Source organism: Lithobates pipiens, unplaced genomic scaffold (assembly GCF_037356315.1).
Source record: "Lithobates pipiens isolate NorthernLeopardFrog02 unplaced genomic scaffold, aLitPip1_a1.2 Scaffold_1, whole genome shotgun sequence".
In the NCBI taxonomy this organism is placed as follows: domain Eukaryota; kingdom Metazoa; phylum Chordata; class Amphibia; order Anura; family Ranidae; genus Lithobates; species Lithobates pipiens.
In genome coordinates, this window is record NW_027507685.1 from 5,325,305 (window position 1) to 5,346,178 (window position 20,874).

General features: G+C 42.2%; 1 protein-coding gene across 3 annotated transcripts in view; it reads right to left on the minus strand.

Annotated features, from left to right (window-relative positions):
* ARHGEF9 (Cdc42 guanine nucleotide exchange factor 9) overlaps positions 1 to 20,874 on the minus strand; it is a 659,595-nt gene that overhangs the window by 62,845 nt on the left and 575,876 nt on the right. For all 3 annotated transcript variants that reach the window (XM_077475005.1, XM_077475175.1, XM_077475090.1), the window contains one exon: positions 16,381 to 16,510. In XM_077475005.1, the coding sequence (XP_077331131.1) occupies positions 16,381 to 16,510 (130 nt within the window). The remainder of the gene's footprint in view (positions 1 to 16,380; positions 16,511 to 20,874) is intronic.

Sequence of the window (20,874 nt, forward strand, 5' to 3'; positions counted from 1 at the left end):
AACACCAAGCTGAGTCAGTTTGAAGAATGATTACCATTTGGCCTGAACTACGTGATTTGTGCAGGACAGTGTGTGGTCAAATAGACTGATACACCTAGGTGGACTACAATGTGCTTGTAAAAAGATTTATTATTTCTACAGACCGGATTTCTGAATGACTCTTTTTGTATATTGTTCCCTTGCTAAAAACAATCTATAGGTCTATAAGTGCTGCATTGTGTCCCATGCCTTTAATACAGCTAAAATTATAATCCCATGATGTTGAAACTGAATACAACCCCCTAACCACAACTAAATTAAATCTCATATTAGAACCTATGAAATAAATTGAGTTAGCTCACTAATACTCCCTTCCACTTTCTTTTACATTTAATCTGCATTGGTTTGCTTTCAACCAACAGATATGTATGATATGGAAGTTGGTTAATGCTTCACTGTAAGTAAAACAACTAATGCCGCGTACACACGGTCGGAATTCCGGCCAGAAAAAGACAGATGAGAGCTTTTCATCGGAAAATGCGACCGTGTGTATGCTCAATCGGAATTTAGCTGTCCGAATTTCCTCCAGCCTAAAATTAATAGCATGTTCCCAATTTTCCAGACGGTAATGTGTATGTGTGTATGCAATTCCGACATGCCAAAAAATCACGCATGCTCAGATTCAACTATGAGACTAGTCACGACGAACATGTTTTACATCACCGTGTTCTAAACTATCGGAATTTGGTGTGACCGTGTGTAGGCAAGACAGCTTGGAGCAGAATTCCGTCGGGAAAACCATCAGAGCTTCTTCCGACGAGAATTCCGATCGTGTGTACGCGGCATTACTCATACATTTATGAGCTCACTGAATGTTGTAATATTCACTGATAATTTACCTAAATTCCAATAATTACAAAAATGCATAAAAAAAGGAACCATGCTTCAGACCCTGTAAAGCCATTTTCTCAGCTTGTAGTAAATGTTTTCACATCAGAGAGTAGTGTAATCAAAATTCCGATCGTGTGTATGCAATTCCGACACTCCAAAAAATCGCGCATGCTCAGATTCAACTACGAGACAGAAGCTATTGGCTACTGGCTATTGAATTTCCTTTTTCTAGTCATGTCGTACGTGTTGTAGGTCACCGCGTTCTAAACTATCGGAATTTGGTGTGACCGTGTATAGGCAAGACAGCTTGGAGCGGAATTCCGTCGGGAAAACCCATCAGAGCTTCTTCCGACGAGAATTTTCGATCCTGTGTACGCGGCATTACTCATACGTTTATGAGCTCACTGAATGTTGTAATATTCACTGATAATTTACCTAAATTCCAATAATTACAAAAATGCATAAAAAAAAGGAACCATGCTTCAGACCCTGTAAAGCCATTTTCTCAGCTTGTAGTAAATGTTTTCACATCAGAGAGTAGTGTAATCAACAAACAACACTTAATGTTAGTAGGTATTCAGGATCCACATGGCTGTAGAAAATGGTGCAGAGGGAGTATGTTGGAATTTGGACTGTCACTGTTCATCTACACTTGCTTGAGTACCACCCAAGAGGTGGTTGCATTAACGCCCTGCAAGTAACAGCTTGGTAAATACAAAGAACTAAACCATTAGAAGATTTCGATTGCTAATAACACTGTTCAGGCACATTGTATGAAAGGGAGTTATTTACTTGTGGAGTGGGTGCAGTAATTCCTGATTTAGTGAGTGGCAGAACTGTGTTCTAATTAGGGACTCACAGACTGATTAGCACTGCAGGCAAGGGGGAGATCAGACGGGAGGGAAAGCAAAAGCAACGTTTCTCTCTTTTTTTTTTTTTTTTCCACAAGGCCCCCTTTTTGATGCTTTCTGTTGTTTGAAAACCCTGTTGTAGTCTCTGACTTTATTTTCCTCAAGAGATTTGCTGATCAAGCTGGCCCTGTCTCCAGAACAGCATCTTAACGGCACGATGCACGGTTTTCAGCCCAGTGTTTGATGTGAGAAGGCATGAAAAAAAGGGCTTTTAAATGTGAGTTTCAATGCCTTGCTGGAGAATCTGAACACACATGAAAGCATCTGAGTTGACAGCTATGTAGGCAGTTGTTCTATTATGCACAAAACCAGTTAACCTTTTTGCTGCTGGAAACGGCAGCTGAACTCAGGGATGGTAAGGCCCTCGACTAGTTATTGATCTTGCTGCTTTGCAAAAATGCTCCAGGGACTATATGGTGGATGGATAAATATATACAGTATGGGAAGGCCTATATTACTAAGCAAGCATGCTCTGCATTAACAGCTATCAAAAAAACTGAAAGACAACATCTTCAAGAAACCATCTCTAACTCACAAACATTCTAATCACAAAACGCAGTGTTATTATAATCAGCTCGACACAAGGCAACCAATAATGTACACCCATTGCACTTGTTTTTGCAGCAGTGTATTCAATTTGGTTTCAATTAGGTTCTCCGGGTCTCTTAGCTGCTAGTCATTGCTCCCTATCAGCTCTGCGGCGGATTATTCGGGGCTCACTGAAGCACACAGCTGTGACTCCAAATTTAGAGGGGAATGGCTCAGTCAGATAACAGATGCATCAGGGAATACGTCATGTATACAAGCCTGGCAATGCCGTGGTCTTCCAAGGAGAAAATAATTCCACACTGGTTGTTGTATTAACCCTGTAAATGTATCTAGCAACAAAGGTGTTTAGGGCAGATGTTATTTTTTTTTTATTTAAATAAGAAAGGAAGAGATGCTGCCATTTTTAAATAACTCCAAAATACAAAAATATATTAAAGCGGAAGTAAACCCTGATGAGTTTACTTCCTCTTTCATTCCCTGTAAAGGTAAAGCATAATGGATTACTATGCATCGCATAGTAGTCCATTATGTGTCACTTACCTGACACAGGAGCCAGCGATGTCACCGCTGTCCCCTGTAGTTCCGAGCGTCCATCTTCTTGGTGGGTCTCCGTGGGTCTCACTGCTCCAGCGCTGTGATTCGCCAGAGCAGCGATGACATCACTCCCGCGCATGTGCACGGGAGTCGAGACTCGCGGCATTGCCGTCATCGACGATGCCCCACTCAGTGCGCCTGCGCGCCGCTGTCTACGGCGCATGCGCCGTAGATAGCGGTGCCCGTCTTCGGGTAAATATCTTCTAAACCGTATAGGTTTGGGAGATATTTCTTGGACCTACAGGTAAGCCTTAATCTAGGCTTACCTGTAGGTCAAAGTGGTTTGTAAGGGTTTACAACCACTTTAAGCCACTTCCGACATCCTCAGCTGATCCCAGTCGAAGTCACGTGACAGTGACGTAACGCGTAGGATAGCAGACGGACACCGGAAGTGACGTACGCACACGAGCGGACCGCTCGAGATTGTTTTTTATGTGCAATAACCTTGGCAAACTATGTGAGTAGCCTGTATTTTAAATAAAATGGCTTTATTTATATGAATTACTACACCATGGCCGTCTCTATTTCTGTTTTTTGAGTACTCCCTCAAAGCTACCTCCGATACCAAGTGGCAGGATAAGAGGAGCAGTGTGATATTGGATCTCTCCCCCCTATCCCCCTCCTTACCTCCCAGGAGTCTATGTTTATGCTGTTGACCTTACAGCTGTAAGGTAATTATTTAGCACAGTGGTCATCAACCCTGTCCTCAGGGCCCACTAACAGGCCAGGTTTTATGTATTACCTTGGGGAGATGCAGACTAGAATACTGCAATCACTGAGCAGGAAATGATATCACCTGGGATGTATTTCAGTTATCTTGCAAACCTGGCCTGTTGGTGGGCCCTGAGGAAAGGGTTGATGACCACTGATTTAGCACACTCACGGGTCGGTGGACACCTGGATACTATGTACTGGACACTTTGTGGCACATATGAGTGTTGATGCTTTTTTAGTATTCTTTGGAGGACTTTTAATCCACTATTTTGTATGAAATTTTCACTTGAGTGACACCATTCACCGTGTATTGGAATATACACTTATTCATGTATTTTTAAATTTGATTGATTATCTTAATTTATATAATTTTATTTATTTATTCACTTCACTTTACCTGATTGATTTTCACAATTTATATATTTTTTTGGATCACTGTGATACTTTTTGTGGCTTTCACCTGCCTTATATATTTTTTATGCATTTATCTTCTATACACTGATTATTTATGATTTTAGTTATTTAATCTTTGGATTTTTACCACCTTATGAATTTTAGCAATTTTTGATTATTTGAGTACTTTCACGCTGGGAGCGCAACACCATTTTATTTATTCTGTTCAACTCCAAAATACACACCAGGTCATTTAGGGTCCATGCACACTGGGATTAAAAAATGCTGCTTTTACAAGAGTTTTGCTGTTTTTTTTTTCTGCCTGTAGAAGCAACTAAATGTTATTTTATGTGTCCATGCACATAAGGACAATAAGAGGCATATTTGCAACTCAGCGTTTAGAGGTTGAAAAAAACCCTTGTGAATTGCATTTTTGCAAGGAGTTTTCAGGGAGAAAAAACTTCTAAACGCACCTAAGCGCATTTACAAATACGCTCTATGTGAGCATTTTTTTCTGCCAAAAAAAAAAAACCTGGTGTTTATTTTAAGGCCAGTGCGCATGGATCCATAAGCCCCTTTCACATGAGCGGACCATTCAGGTCCACCTGTCAGTTTTTCAGGCGGACCTGATCGGACCATCCATTGCTCTTTATGGAGCAGCTGATGTCAACAGACATCTGTTCGTTGACACACGCCATCTGATCCAATCCTGTCCACTAAAAACAGATAGATGGGGATCCGTTCCCCATTCATCTGGCGGATCGGATGACAGTTGGATGGAATTGGACAGGTAGCCCATTTCCCACAGCCCATAGAGGACAGCGGGCTGTGTCTGCACCAGTGGAATGGACACAGACCTGTCATCTGCCTGCTCAGTGGGTATCATAAGAGAGATCCCCTGCTGAGCAGGTGGATCCGCTGGTGGACTCCACCAATGTGAAAGGGGCCACAATCTTCATAACTTTTGATGACCAAGATTGTATGCTGCCCCGGTCCTTAAAGCCAAAGTTTTACGTTTTAGAACTCAAGAAAAGTAAATACTTCAAGTCAAGTTTTATATAGCTGTACATGATCCTGTTGGGGAAATTTGTTTTCTTGTTCTTGTGACAGCAGACAAAAAAATCAGGAGAGCAGTAGTCACTGGGAAAGAAAGGCACTCAGCAGGACACGAGGAAAAAACTATCTACTGGGGGTATAGCCTAGAGCAGTGATGGCGAACCTTGGCACTCCAGATGTTTTGGAACTACATTTCCCATGATGCTCAACTGCACTGCAGAGTGTTTGAGCATCATGGGAAATGTAGTTCCAAAACATCAGGGGTGCCAAGGTTCGCCATCACTGGCCTAGAGTAAAAAGCTACCAGGGTTCTTTCCCTCTGTGCAAAATGCAAAAGACATTTAGCTGGGGTTGAACTTTAAGCAGCACCTTTTACTTTAGTATTTAAAACATCAAATACATTTGATGTTAACCTGATGATATTAAACAATGGAGTTTCTTCTCCTCAGCCACAAATCAGGGCAAGAGTCAAGTTGTGAAAGTTCATATCTATTTGGTAGCTCTGGAAAAATAACACCCTTGTTAATTACATGTCATCGTCATTAAATTGGATCAACTCTCTTAGTCCTTGTACGCACGGTCGGACATTCTGACAACAAAATCCGTCTGATTTTGTCTGATGGATTTTGTCCGAAACTGGTGTTGCATACACACGGTCGGACAAAGTTGTTGGAAAATCCGATCGTTCTGAACGTGATGACATTTTTTTCGTAATGACGGGACTACGTTCAGGCTAGTAGCCAATAGCTTTGGTCTAGGAATTTGATCTGAGCATGCGTGGCACTTTGTCCAATCGGAATTCTCTACAAACGATCGGACAAAGTCTGATCAGATCATGTTGTCGGAAAATTTTATAGCCCAGCTCTAAAACTTTGTCGGTCGGATATTCCGATGGAAACAGTCTGATGGAGCCCACACACGGTCGGGTTATCTGACAACACAGTCCGATCGGACATTTTCCGTCGGAATGTCCGACCGCGTGTACAAGGGCTTTTACCTCATACACACGATCAGACTTTCCAACAACAAAACCGTGCAATTTTGTCCAAAGGGTGTTGGCTTTGGGCCCCCCCACCCCAAAGCACCTTGTCCCCATGTTGATGAGGACAAGGGCCTCTTCCCGACAACCCTGGCCGTTGGTTACCGGGGTCTGCGGGCGGGGGGCTTATTGGAATCCGGGAGCCTCCTTTAATAAGGGGGCCCCCAGATACCGGCCCCCACCCTATGTGAATGAGTATGGGGTACAATGTACCCCTACCCATTCACCTGGTGAAAAAAAGTGTAAATAAAACACAACACAAGGTTTTAAAATAATTTATTGCACAGCTCCGGTGGTCTTCCGTCTTGGGTGTCTTCTCGCCAGACTATCTTCTGCTAGCTCTTTTACTAGTGGAGGAGCCCGGCTTTCTTCTTCGCTGCCGACATCCGGGGGTCTTCTTCTGACTTCGGGGGTCTTGTCCCCCTCTTCGGTACTTCTTGCCGGGCCTCCGCTTTCTTCCTATAGCTCTTTTACTAGTGGTAGCCCGGTCTTCTGTCGCCGCCGCCTCTTCTTCTGACTTCGGGGTCTTGTCCCCCTCTTCGGTTCTTCTTGCCGGGCCTCCGCTTTCTTCCTCCAGCTCTTTTACTAGCGGTGGCCCGGTCTTCTGTAACTCTTCTGTCGGCGTGGGGGTCCTTTTTTTGGCTTACGACATTGACTTCCTTCGCTAGTCCCATCTACCTGGAGCCACGTTCAAAATGAATGGACTTTCCTCTGTGTGTGGGCAAGTCCGTTCATTTCAAAAATCCACCGGAAAAGTCCAGTCGTGTGTGGGCAGGTCTGCTCATTCGGAAAGTCCGGCGGACCTCCGCTTCAAAGTCCGGCGGTTTGTCCACCGGGCTAAGTCCGCCGGATAGTCCGATCGTGTGTACGCGGCATAAGACAGACCTGGGCAATACTAATTTCTACTAACAAACCTTTGCTTATACTGCTTTTTTTGATTGGCTTAACATTTTGTTTGTTACATACATACATAAATATAAAAAAAGTACATCTAGATATGCTCCAATCTGTATAACCACCTACGAAAATATTAAGCACAGCTCTTTATTGCACTATATGAGAAGTTTGGATTTTTTATTCAAACATTAGAATATTGTTTTTTTTTGAGGGGGGATGGTTAGGAACATTTTCAGCACACACTAAAATGTCCTTGGGGTTTATTTACATTTCCTGAATGACAGAGAGGAAAATCCTCATCCTCTTTTTTTCACATAGCGGTTCCTTATGGTTAAATAAAATGGGAAAGTGAAGGTATGACCTCTGAAAAGGAAGAAGCCTGTAATTTAGGGAGTATGAATATCAATCAGGCAGCTCCACAGCTAGCGCAGGTGACAGTCACCTATCGGGGTCACCTCTGTTCTACTATACAGTACAATGAAAACTAATCATCTCAGAATTGATATATATCCATTTTCTCCAATAGATTTACTGCTGGCTTTCAAATGCCTCTTATAAAAATGCTTTAAATCTCACATAACTCATAAGGAATAATGATTCAAGCCAGACTGTCCTATAAAAATGTTTTCACTAGGAAATAGCTTTTCTTTATCCGCGCAGTATGATATATATTTTAAACTTGCTTGAAAATACAACCAAAAAGCATGGAGCAGTAAAATTATATATATAGCCACCTGCAACACAACTGACTGATGTCACTGGTGGCTCAGGTTATTCGCTTTCTTTATTGGGTCCCAAAAACATGGCTGACCAAAAAAATTTTTGTTTTTAACTGGCAAGATGGTAGTTGTTTATTCACGAAAATCTTCAACATTTATTGTAACAATGGTGTTCTGTTATCTTCTACATAATTGGTATGATGTATATGCTATGTACCCACCAACAGATCTGGATGTCCCATGGGGTCTCACAATCAACTTTGAAGGACTTCAAGAAAATTATATATGATTTCACTATACATTTGCAATTTAAGCCCTTGTACACACGGTCGGACATTCCGATGGACAATGCCCGATAGGACCAGTGTGTGGGCTCCATCGGACTGTTTCCGTCGGAGTATCCGACGGACCAAGTTTTCCAGCTGGGCTATAAAATTTTCCGACAACATGCTCCGATCGGACTTTGTCCGATCATGTGTAGAGAATTCTGATCGGACAAAGTGCCACGCGTGCTCAGATCAAACTCCTAGACCAAAGCTATTGGCTACTAGCCTGAACGTAGTCCCGTCGTAATGAAATAACGTCATCACGTTAAGTACGATCGGATTTTATGACAACTTTGTCCGACTGTGTGTATGCAACAGTTTTTGACAAAATCCGACGGATTTGGTTGTCGGAATGTCCGACCGTGTGTACAAGGGCTAAGGCCGCGTACACACGCGCGGACTGTTCGCCCAACTTTGTCCGTCCAACAGTTTCGGCAAACAGTCCGCTCAAACTTAGCATGGACGGACATGGCCACACACGACGGACGAACAGTTTGCTGAAACCGTGCGCGATGACGTGAACGGCACGTACGACGGGACGAAAAATACGACGTCCTATACACTGCATTATAGCTTTCGGCGTGAAAATCCTTTCTGAGCATGCGCGCAACTTTGTTTGACGAACAAGCCTACACACGAGCGGACTGTTCGCTGAAACAAGGTTTCAGCGGACAGTTTTACGGAATTTCCGAAAAACCTTGTCCGTCCAACTGTCCGCTGAAACTGTCCGCTGAAAGCCCACACACGAGCGGACTGTCCGCCCAAACACTGTTCAGCGGACAAAGTTGGACGAACAGTCCGCCCGTGTGTACGCGGCCTAAGACACAACCTCATCTAATTTTTTAGAAATTGTCAACTGTCTATGAACAATGATAAACTTTAAAAAATGTAAAGTGGTCCTTGGGCCATAATAATGCCGCGTACACACGAGCGGATTGTATGGCGTACTTAGTCCGTCGAAACACATTTCAGCGGACAATCCGCTCGTGTGTGGGCTTCAGCGGACTTTTTCAGCGTGCAGTCTGGAGTACTAAGTATTACGTTTTTTTCTAAATTCTGTCCGTCGTACTTTGGTTTCAGCGGACAATACGGTCGTCAGTATGCTAGTTCGACGGACTAAGAATGGCGCATGCCCAGAAAGGATTTACACGGCGGAAGGGTGCTTTGCTGTGTCATGGACTTCCTATTTCTAGTCCCGTCGTACGTGCTGTACACGTCATCGCGCAAGCTTTCGACGGACTGTTTGGGTATTTGTGTGTGGTCAAGTCCGTTCAGTGGAAAGTACGACGGACTGTCCGTCGGATTGTATGACGAACTAAGTACGCCATACAGTCCGCTCGTGTGTACGCGGCATAAGAGTGAAAAATATCTCTGCTATCGACTGACAAATCTATATGTAGCATTAAAGAAAATAATGCTACCCAGCCTAATGACAAATTTGATGAATCATGAATGAGTCATTATAGATTTATTTTCTGCTGCAGCGCAAAGGTACATACAGTAGGTAAGTACTTTAAACCTGTGAACCTGATGAATGTCTGGGGACACCTGAAATCGTTTATTGTGCAAGTACCTTTTACCTTTTTTGCACTGCACTGTAAAATAAATCTACTGTGTGGATTTGCCATTTGGTAGTGCAACATCTTTTTCTTGGATACTATTTCTTCCAATTTGAGGCTTTGCATTCACTAAACATGTATTACTTTACTTTCCCAATCCAGCTCACCCCTATTCTGAAAAAAAAATTATATATACAGTGAGGGAAAAAAGTATTTGATCCCCTGCTGATTTTGTACGTTTGTCCACTGACAAAGAAATCGTCAGTCTATAATTTTAACGGTAGGTTTATTTTAACAGTGAGAGACAGAATAACAACAAAAATATCCAGAAAAAATGCATTTAGAAAAAAGTTATAAATTGATTTGCATTTTAATGAGTGAACACGCACATTCATTTTAAGAGGGAAGTTTCAGGAAAAAATTTTTTTTTAAAATAAGGCAGCTAAAATTGAAGTATTGGCGTATAGCACGCACACGCTATTTGCACCCGATTTTCATGGCGAAAAAGTGAGTGTTATACGCCAATAAATACAGTATTTGACCCCTTCAAAAAACATGACTTAGTACTAGGTGGCAAAACCCTTGTTGGCAATCACAGAGGTCAGACATTTCTTGTAGCTGGCCACCAGATTTAGCAAAGACCCTAGAGATTACAATGGCGATTGTTGCAACATTTTATCTCGCACAGTATTTGCGCTTTTTTTTGGGAAAGAAACAGTTTTGTGCTTTAAAAAAAAAAACAGTAAAGTTAGCCCATATTTTGAAAGATGAAGTTACGCCGAGTAAATAGATACCTAACATGTCACGCTTCAAAATTGCACACGCTTGAGGAACGGCGCCAAAGTTCGTTACTTAAGAATCCCCATAGGCGACTCTTGAATTTTTTTTACTGGATACATGTTTTGAGTTACAGAGGAGATCTAGGGACAAAATTATTGCTCTCGCTCCAACGTTCGCGTCGATACCTCACATGTATGGTTTGAACACCGTTTTCATATGTGGGTGGGACTTACATATGCGTTCACTTCTGCATGCGAGCACACGGAGACAGGGGCGCTTTAAAAAAAAAAATTTTATTGTTAATTATACTTTGTTGTTGTTTTTATTTTGACTTTTTAAAAAAAAACATTTTGATCACTTTTATTCCTATTACAAGGAATATAAACATCCTTTGTAATAGGAATATGACATGACAGGTCCTCTTTATAGTGAGATATGGGGTCAATAAGACCCCACATCTCACCACTAGGCTGGGAAAAATAAACCGATCACCGCTTCCCAGCCGAAATGGCGCCTTTTTTTTAATGCAGAGGCCAGGCGTGACGTCATAACATTGCACCTGGCCTCTGACGATTATAGAGACTCCGGCGATCATCTAGTCCGCCGGAAATCTCTATAATCAAAATCCGGGGCTGGCGGATCCTCTGTCCGACTCACCGAACGTATCGGTGAGTCGGTAGAAGCACCAGAGGGTGGCGGGAGGGAGGACGTGCCCTCTCGCCTCCGTAAGAATGATCAAGCGGCGGAACAGCCACTATGATCATTCTTATGGTGTAGGGAATCGCCGGCTGAAAACTGCAAATTCTGAATCATGTCTGTAGCTATAGGCATCATTCAGATATACCCGCTCAACGGCCATCACATCATATGACGGTGGGCAGGCGTGAGGCGGTTAGGCCCAATTTGGACATTTTCACTCAGGGGTGTACTCGCTTTTGTTGCCAGTGGTTTAGACATTAATGGCTGTGTGTTGAGTTACTTTACATTGTAGAAAAGTGTCATTTCTTCAGTGTTGTCACATGAAAAGGTATGATAAAATATTTATAAAAATCTGAGGGGTGTACTCACTTTTGTGAGATACTGTATATATAATGTTCTGCAGCTAGTGTATGTAGCTGTATGTAAAAACTGCAAATACTTTCGATGTGATATCAATATTCCATGTAGTCTTTAGAGGTCTGAATATATTATATTCAACACATAGATAATTAGCCTGTTTAATGTGTGATTCTGAAGCACATAGTATATCAATATGAGGTTCAAACACCTCAAATTGCACATACAGGTCATCACAGACATTATCACAAAATGATCATAGATATGGATCATAAATACTCTAAGCCCTTGTACACATGGTCGGACATTCCGACAACAAAATCTGTTGGATTTTTTCCGACGGATTTTGTCCAAAACTGGTGTTGCATACACACGGTCGGACAAAGTTGTCGGAAAATCTGATCGTTCGTAACGTGATGACGTTATTTAGTTACGACGGGACTACGTTCAGGCTAGTAGCCAATAGCTTTGGTCTAGGAATTTGATCTGAGCATGCGTGGCACTTTGTCCGATCGGAATTCTCTACAAACGATCGGACAAAGTCCGATTGGATCATGTTGTCGGAAAATTTTATATCCAGCTCTCAAACTTTGTTGGTCGGACATTCCGACGGAAAAAGTTCGATGAAGCCCACACAAGGACGGATTTTCCGACAACACGGTCCGATCGGACATTTTCCGCCGGAATGTCCGAACGTGTGTTCAAGGGCTAACATAACATTCTGGATCTAGGATAGTCAAACTGATGGTGAGTCCGTAGCGCCTTAGTACCTTTCTACATGTATCAGTGGATATACTGTATGTTTCAGTGGTCTCACATTTTGGCACCGATGATGGATATTATTTGTGCTCTTCTTGGCTTACCACTTCTCTCCAGCACCACATAGTATCTTATATAAAGAGATTAACCAGAAATAAAATTTGAACAGGCTTACTGATAATCATATAGTTGTCCAGTTAACTTCTAGAGATCTGCGCTATAGCCGAATGACGGCTACAGCGCGGACCTCCTTTGCCGGGACTACATCTATTGACGTCATCCCATGCACGAGCGGCCTGTGCGCCCCCTGAGGGGCGCGTGCGGCGCGCTCTGTGATCGGCGAGTCAATGAGACTCGCCTGATCACCGATCCGAGCAAGGGGTCGATCCCGACCCCTTACCACGTGATCAGCTGTCAGCCAATGACAGCTGATCATGTGACAAAACAGAGCCGGTAATCGGCTATTTTTCCTCCTCGTGCTGTCGAGAAAAAAAAAGCCGATCACCGGCGGCCGTGATCGGGACATCAGTCCCGATCACGGCCAGTGTATCAGGACCCACCTGCCCCCTGCCAGTAACCCCCAGAGCCTTAATAAAGTGCCACCCAGCAGTGCCCCCCATCAGTGCCCATAATGCCACCCAGCAGTGCCATACATCAGTGCCCACAGTGCCATAATCAGTGCCCGCAGTGCCATACATCAGTACCCACAGTGCCATACATCAGTACCCACAGTGCCACCTATCAGTGCCCACAATCTGCCTCAACAACATTGCTGCACCTCAGTGCCACATATCCATGCCCATCAGTGTCATCTACCAGTGCCCATCAGTGCCCATCAGTGCCGCCCATCAGTGTCCAGCAAAGCCACCTATCAGAGCCACCTATCAGTGCCACCTATCAGTGCCCATCAGTCCCATCTATCAGTGGTACCTATCAGTGCCCCTTAGTGCCACCCATCCATGCCACCCATCCGTGCCACCTATCAGTGCCCATCAGTGCCGCCTTATCTGTGCCCATCAGTACTGCCTTATCTGTGCCTATCGGTGCCATCTTATCTAAGCCTATTAGTGTCGCCTTAACTGTGCCTATTAGTGCCCACCAGTGCCGCCCATCAGTGCCCACCAGTGCCGCCCATCAGTGTCCACCAGTGCCGCCTCATCAGCGCATTTCAATGAAGGAGAAAAATTTTATAACAAACTATTATACATGATTTTTTTATTTTATTTTTTTTTTGCATTTTTTTGTTTTTTTTAGCAAAAAATAAAACTCCCAGCTGTAATTAAATACCACCAAAAGAAAGCTCTATTTGTGGGAAAAAAATGATAAAAATTGTATTTGGGTACAGTGTTGTATGGCCGCGCAATTGTTATTCAAAGTGCATCAGCGCTGAAAGCTGAAAATTGGTCTGGGACTGAGGGGGGTTTAAGTGCCCAGTAAGCAAGTGGTTAAACTACATCTATTTTAACTGAAGCTTTCCATGACGAAAATTATTTTTAGTTAGTTATTAGACATTCCTATTTTCCATAGTATAGGGAAATAAATCACTTAGGGTTTACATCTTTTTAAAGTTCCCATTAACTCTACAGCCTGATTGTCTCCTTTAAGTCAGCTCTTTTATTTGACCTATGGTCTAACAGCACCTATTTATCTTACGGATCAACTTAGTTTATCTAATAACCTATATAGATTAACATGATTAATAATAAAACTTTTCTTATGTCTGCCATGTGTTAAATGTTTTTTTGCAAAACATTTTTATATACTGGATAATATATATATATACACACGCACACATACACACTGTATATAGCCTAACCTAAGGGCTCAGTTACTGGAATGCAGAGGCCCATACAGCATTAAGAGTTGTTTTTTTATGTTTTCTGAGCAGTGTGAATTTGCACGCAGGCAGTCCATATTATTCAATAGAGATACAGCCCCTCAAATGTACACACCTGAGTTTTTTTTTTTTTTTACAGACGTGCAGGGATAGCTGAGTGTCCCACTGTATGTTTTTCCACAATGGTAACATAAGGCACTCTGTAGTGTGTTGTGGTGTTCATTTTGATTTGTGAATTGGCACCCCAATCCACAAAGTCAGTAAGTGCCAAGGGGTTCGCACTGAAGCACACCAAAACCTACGTGCCTTGTGGTGCACGGCTTTAAAAAAAAAAAAAGGTGCAGGTCTCATTTTTTGTTGCCATGCATTTAGACCCCTTTCACACCACACCGCCCATAGCGTCGGCGGTAAAACGCATTTCGGCTGCTAGCGGGGCGCTTTTACCCCCCGCTAGCAGCCGAGAAAGGGTTAAAACCGCCGGCAATACGCCGCAATAGTGGCGGTATTACAGCGCTGCCACATTGATTTCAATATGGAGCAGCGGTGGAGGAGCGGTAAACACACCGCTCCTTCACTGCTCCAAAGAAGCTGCTGGCAGGACTTTTCCTGACGTCCTGCCAGTGCACCGCTGCAGTGTGAAAGCCCTCGGGGCTTTCACACTACAGACAATGGTGCAGCAGTTTTAGGGCGGATTGCAGGCTCTATTTCTAACGCTATAGCGCCTGCAAAACACCCTTGGTGTGAAAGGGGTCTTACACAACAGTTGTATGGTCCAGTGACAATCTCCAGTGACCAGTGAATCCATGGCCCTGTGCTATAGGATTAGTAATTGGATCTTCATTAGTCTTGATCATTAATACGGGAGGGCAGAGCACCTGATCATTGGTCATAAACACACCATAAACTAATAAAGATCCATTTTTGAATTGTCTAGTAATCTGTAGCAATCAATCAAGTATACGATTTCACAAGCAGAACAGGGAAAAATACTACCTAATGCTTAATACAGGCTGGTGCTACATTTTAGAGTAGGCGCTACCTGGACCAGACAAGATATTCTACCACGATCGATGCCCTATGGCAAAAAGGTGTTAATACAAATTAAACTCCCCAGCCCTAAAATGGCTTATAATATCTGGAAGATAAAATTAATTCATAGACTGAACCCCAGTACTAGGTATATATACACCAGGTACTGGGAATGGAGTAATGACCCAGGAGAGAAAGATGGAGAGAGGGAGAGAAGAGTGGTATATGTTATCAAAATCCCTACCAGGAAATGTCTTAATAAAAATAAAAATATATGATCCAAAAAAAGTTGTTATTAATCCAAAAAGTCCAAAAAATAATATGCTTATTAGAACTGGTATTAGGTGACCAACATTCAAAAATAGTGGAGGAGCAAAGCACATTTTCTGCACAATTTTTGTGCAATTTTTTTGCACTGGTTGTTTGCACCTTTGAGATAAAGATCTGGATTTACTGGTATATGACACACAATACCCTTTTTTTCTTATGTGGATAATGTAGATATGTGAATCATTTTACAAGAAGGGTTATATTATTAACATATATAGTCATCTTCTAGCTGGAAATATTTTTCATCATTACATCTTAATTTATTCTGTACACCTGATTACTTTATATGTATTTGTAGTGACATACCCCTGGTTTAATGCATATAATTTTTACTCACTACCTACCTCCGGTCTTATATATTTCATGCACACTATATAGATAGGGTGTATATGGAACGGGTGTGTAGGAAGTGTGTGAAAACTGGTATTAAGACATTTCCTGGTAGGGATCTTGATCACATATACCACTCTTCTCTCCCTCTCTCCATCTTTTTCTTCTCATTACTCCATTCCTAGTACCTGGTGTATATATACATAGTACTGGGGTTCGGTGTATGATTTAATTTTATCTTCCATATATTATAAGCCATTTTAGGGCTGGGGAGTTTAATTTGTATATTATAACACCTTTTTGCCATAGGGCATCGATCGTGGTAGAATATCTTGTCTGGTCCAGGTAGCGCTTAAAGCCCCATATTAATACCATAAACAGTCAAACGCCCAGAGCCTCCAAATAGGGGGTTGAGGTCTTGGAGGGCGGCAGCAACCTTTACCTACTCCTAAACGCGGCTTTTCCAAAATCATCTTTGTACATTTTAGAGTAGGACTATAAAACTTTTTTTTCATTTTGGATAGAGTGATACAGTAAAGGAGGGTTATGAGATAAACACTCATTAAGGATATAAGATTATAATAAAGGCCTCATAATAATATCCCACAAACATTTCAAATGTTTTTACAAACCTCCCAGTCCAGAACTGATGCTTGCCACTGTGCAATTTTGTCAATATTTTCAAGTCTCCTCTTCCGCTCATTGATCTGTTGGGTGACATTCCTCATGACAGCAAGAGCAGCTGCCACATACCTGTAATCACTGTGGATACAGAGACAAAACGTATTCATGAATGAGTTATTCAACTTTTTTCTTTTGGTGCAAAGAAAGGTTCTGACATATATTAACTAGACTGCTAAAATGGCACTGCTGGTCAGATGTGCAAAATTGAGTATTGTTTCTGTACATCACACTAGGTAGAAACAAGGATACCTAAACATAGGTCAGATGCCCAAAAGGCCTTATCCACATGGGCAGAAAGAAAAACACAGATTTTTAAAGCGGAAGTAAACCCATCAATTTAACAGTTTCAAAAAACATGTATATTCCCGCCATGCCAGGAATGCTGTCACATTGGTTGTGCTGTCAAACCATCCAATGGCTGGTGTCATAACTGATCACATGTGCAGCATTATGGCAGTTGAAAATTAAACAGAAGCCAAGATGGAAGCTTCCTTGGATGAAAAAGATAGGCGGGTTTACTTCCACTTTAAGGAATTTTTCATATTTTTTTGTATGCCTCTGAATGCAGCTTTATTTCGCCCAATGCGTCAATGCACATTGTGGTGTTTAGAATCCTGTTTTAGAGCAGCGTCCAGGGCCTTAAAGAATAAACTCCCCAAACCTACATTTGGAGAGGAGCTTACTGGGCATAATTTATGCATATAAATATGAGCGTATGCACCTAAATTAATTCTAGCAGCTAGAATAAATGAATATTCATTTACTAGTCAAAGCTAGCATTTTTTATGCTGGATTGTTCTGAAAGCTCCTGCCACATACTGTATGCACATGTACACGCATCCTAAAGCTTTTGTGTGAAAGAGGTAGGTGACCTCACTGGTTTTTATTTTCAAGTGCAGAAGTGGTTTACCTCTCCTTCATTGGGGATAATCTTCAGTACCAGTTTTTGGTCCCTGATATATTCAGGATTTAAATTTGAATTGGGGTCCCTCCCAGAGAAGTGTTATGTGTTAAGCCTAGTACACACAATCAGAAAATCGGACATAAATACAGTTTTTAAAGTGATCATATGATAACCCGATCATTAGTATACAGTTTTCGAGAGCACAACATTTCATCTGAAATTACACAAAGGCACTAACACGGAAATTTTTCTCATACGATACTAGATCGTACGATTTTCGTTTTAAACAGGAAAATACTTGTCCGAAAAAAACCTGGAAGAGTAAGATCACTCATGCTCAGAAATGAAAGAATATATTACAATACAATATAACACATTACATCTTTTCCAAAGTTGTATTCTATTGTACAAGAGGAGGTTTAGTAACGCCCTCATTTTAGATATGAGACTAGCATGCAAAAAAAAAAAAACAACGGACAATCATTCGTCCAATATCCTCTTGCTGTGTACAAGGCATTAGGCATCTTGTATATTTATCTGTCTGCTGGCGGCCCTAGCTGTCTGCTCTTGGCTCCCAGGGATGGCTTGCATTCCAGTTGCTAGGCAACTGGACTCTCCCAGAGGTTCTTGTCTGCTGCCTTGTACTTTCCCTGACTTCCATGTGAGCTGTGATGTAACTAGTCTGGCCACACACCCCCAGCTATTAAATCAGTAAATGGCCCAGGAGGCATCTCATTTAAAGTGCCCCAGCCTGTGCCTCTGTATTGTGATAACCTTTCTTGATGACCAATTGCACCTGACTAGATTGTTTCCTCATGTTGCTGACCTTTGCTATGTTCTTGAATTCTTCTACTGCATACCTTGACCTTTGCAAAGGTACTGGATACCTCTACTGGCTGCTGCCTGTCCTAACCATTGCTACATTCTTGGATTCTGTTATTGCCTGCCCTGACCATTTCTGTGTTACCTGGCACTTCTACTTATGGCTGCTTGTTCTTACTATTGCTACATGCATGGATTATGCCTGCTTCCAGCCCCCAGTCCCAACAGAGTGTCTTTCATCTTGTTTCACCCATCGCTCTACGTCTACTCTCTTGTACCTTGGGTCTACAAGCAGCATTCTAATGCCGCGTACACGCGATCGGAATTCTCGTCGGAAAAAGCTCTGATGGTTTTCCCGATGGAATTCTGACAGAATTCGGCTCAAGCTGTCTTGCCTACACACGGTCACATCAAATTCCGATCATTTATAACGCGGTGACGTACAACACGTACGACGTGACTAGAAAAAGAAAGTTTAATAGCCAGTAGCCAATAGCTTCTGTCTCGTAGTTGAATCTGAGCATGCGTGATTTTTGGCGTGTCGGAATTGCATACACACGATCGGAATTACCGACAGAAAGTTTTTCCGTCGGGAAAATTGAGAACATGCTATGAATTTTTGGCTGGCGGAAATTAGGACAGCTACATTACGATGGAGCATACACACGGTCGCATTTTCCGATGAAAAGCTCTCTTTTTCTGGCCGGAATTCCGATCATGTGTACGCGGCATAAGCCACATTCTAATTACATCGTTTCTTGTATGAACTCCTGGGGCAATCTGTTACTGATATGCCTGCTTGGCCTAAGGGAAGAGGGGTTGCTAAAAGAGAACCTACACTTCCCTGCATCTTGCTCTGATTGGGGTGTTTGAACTTGGACCTTACATTCTATGTCTATGGCTGTCAATCAGCTGTCTTTATTGTCACTATTCTGTAGCTAAATAAAGAATTTGATATGGATGTGCGAGTTGCCGGCTCTCCTTATATATCTACCCAGAAGGTAGGGATATATCTCCTCAATATGGACGCAGGCAACAATAAATAAAAATGACTAGCTCTTACCCACTAATGGAAGTGTAAAAGTTCTGGCTGTAGTTGGGCTTTAATGTAAGTTACCGGATGGCAGAATTGCCCAAGTGCCTAATTCCAGAATAACAAACAAAAATTGTAGGTTATGTTCATCCAACTTTTCAGTTCTTCAACCTGCTTAGCCATGCACTTGCATATCATTTTTATCTCTCAGAGATGTCAGTTCTGAACTGCCATTTTGCTGTGGAGATAGGTCTGCCACAGAAGACTAGTCATACTCTACTTCACTAGGACACTGCACCATGATAAACTGAACATTGAGTAGTCTGCCTTGAAGATGATCTTCCAGATAACCTAAAGCTGCAAATCAGTAATATTTAGGGCAGTCATGGAGTAGCTGTGCTTCCTTCTTTAATAAATGCCCTAAGAAGCCTTACCTGTTACACTGTGTCAGGCAAAGATATATAATTGACATTCATGCCACCAATGGACGAAATGTGTTGAGGTGGATGTGAAGTCAGATGCTAGCTGAACCCAGAAGTATCAAGTATTTCTTTGTATGGGACTAATTACTGGATGGGTTAGCTTTTGTAAAGAACTTTTATGTGAGTAGTCATTTGTTATGAAAAAAAAAATGCTCTTTTTAAACTCTTGCACTATGGAGTTTATTTGTTTTTAACTACATATGATGATGAGCAGAGAGGGGAGGTGACTAATTGGAGAATTAACTGGAGAAGAAAAAGGCACTGGATGTGACCTGGTCTGTGATTAATGACCTACTTAGAAATAGGAGGTCATACATATCTGGTGAGCCTTTCTGAGTGTTTGAGCACTGCACATGATTGAACAAACTGGGAAGATTTGTTTTTCACAGTGATACATTGACTTTTATGTACATTCACAGTGATTTGTGGATTTTATTATATGTTTAATGAGATAATTTGTTTATGAGGAATGAGCACATTGTTTGGGTTGTAAGAGTTTATTGCACTCGTCCCACTTACGTGATTGATTTATTCATGATTGTAAGATGGTGTAACATAGGTCAGAAATATTGTTTTTTTTCTTTCTTTTTTTTTGCGAAACTGACAATCTCGAATCCAGAGGCAATGAGTAACAAGGTCAGTTTTTCTGCACAATTTGGTCCATGAGTGCTTGAGTCCCCTTAGGGGGTATGGGATGAGGCTCCCTTCAGCTGGTAGGACATAAGGTATTGTATCCTGTGTCGCATTGGTCATCAACCCTGTCCTCAGGGCCCACTAGCAGGCCAGGTTTGCAGGATAACTGAAATACATCACAGGCGATATATCATTTTCTGCTCAGTGAATGCAGTATTCTAGTCTGCATCTCCCCAAGGTAATACATAAAACCTGGCCTGTTAGTGGGCCCTGAGGACAGGATTGAGGACCACTGCTGTATAGGGATAGAGCCAGACACTTCGGCACCGACAAAGTGGAGCTGAGATCTTGGCTGAATTCAAAGTACCAGATAACAAAGAAGAGTTTCAGATTGTTCAGAGTTTATTTCAATGATGGGCAGAGGATGCATGGAACTGCTGAGACAGATAGTTCTGTATGGGCTGTGCGTTACTTGCTGGTCTGCTGGGACTCATATTTCAGTAGTGGCTGTTTAGCTTTCTGGACAATAGGGCTCTACTTTCCCCTCCACTTTCTCTGCAACTGCTGT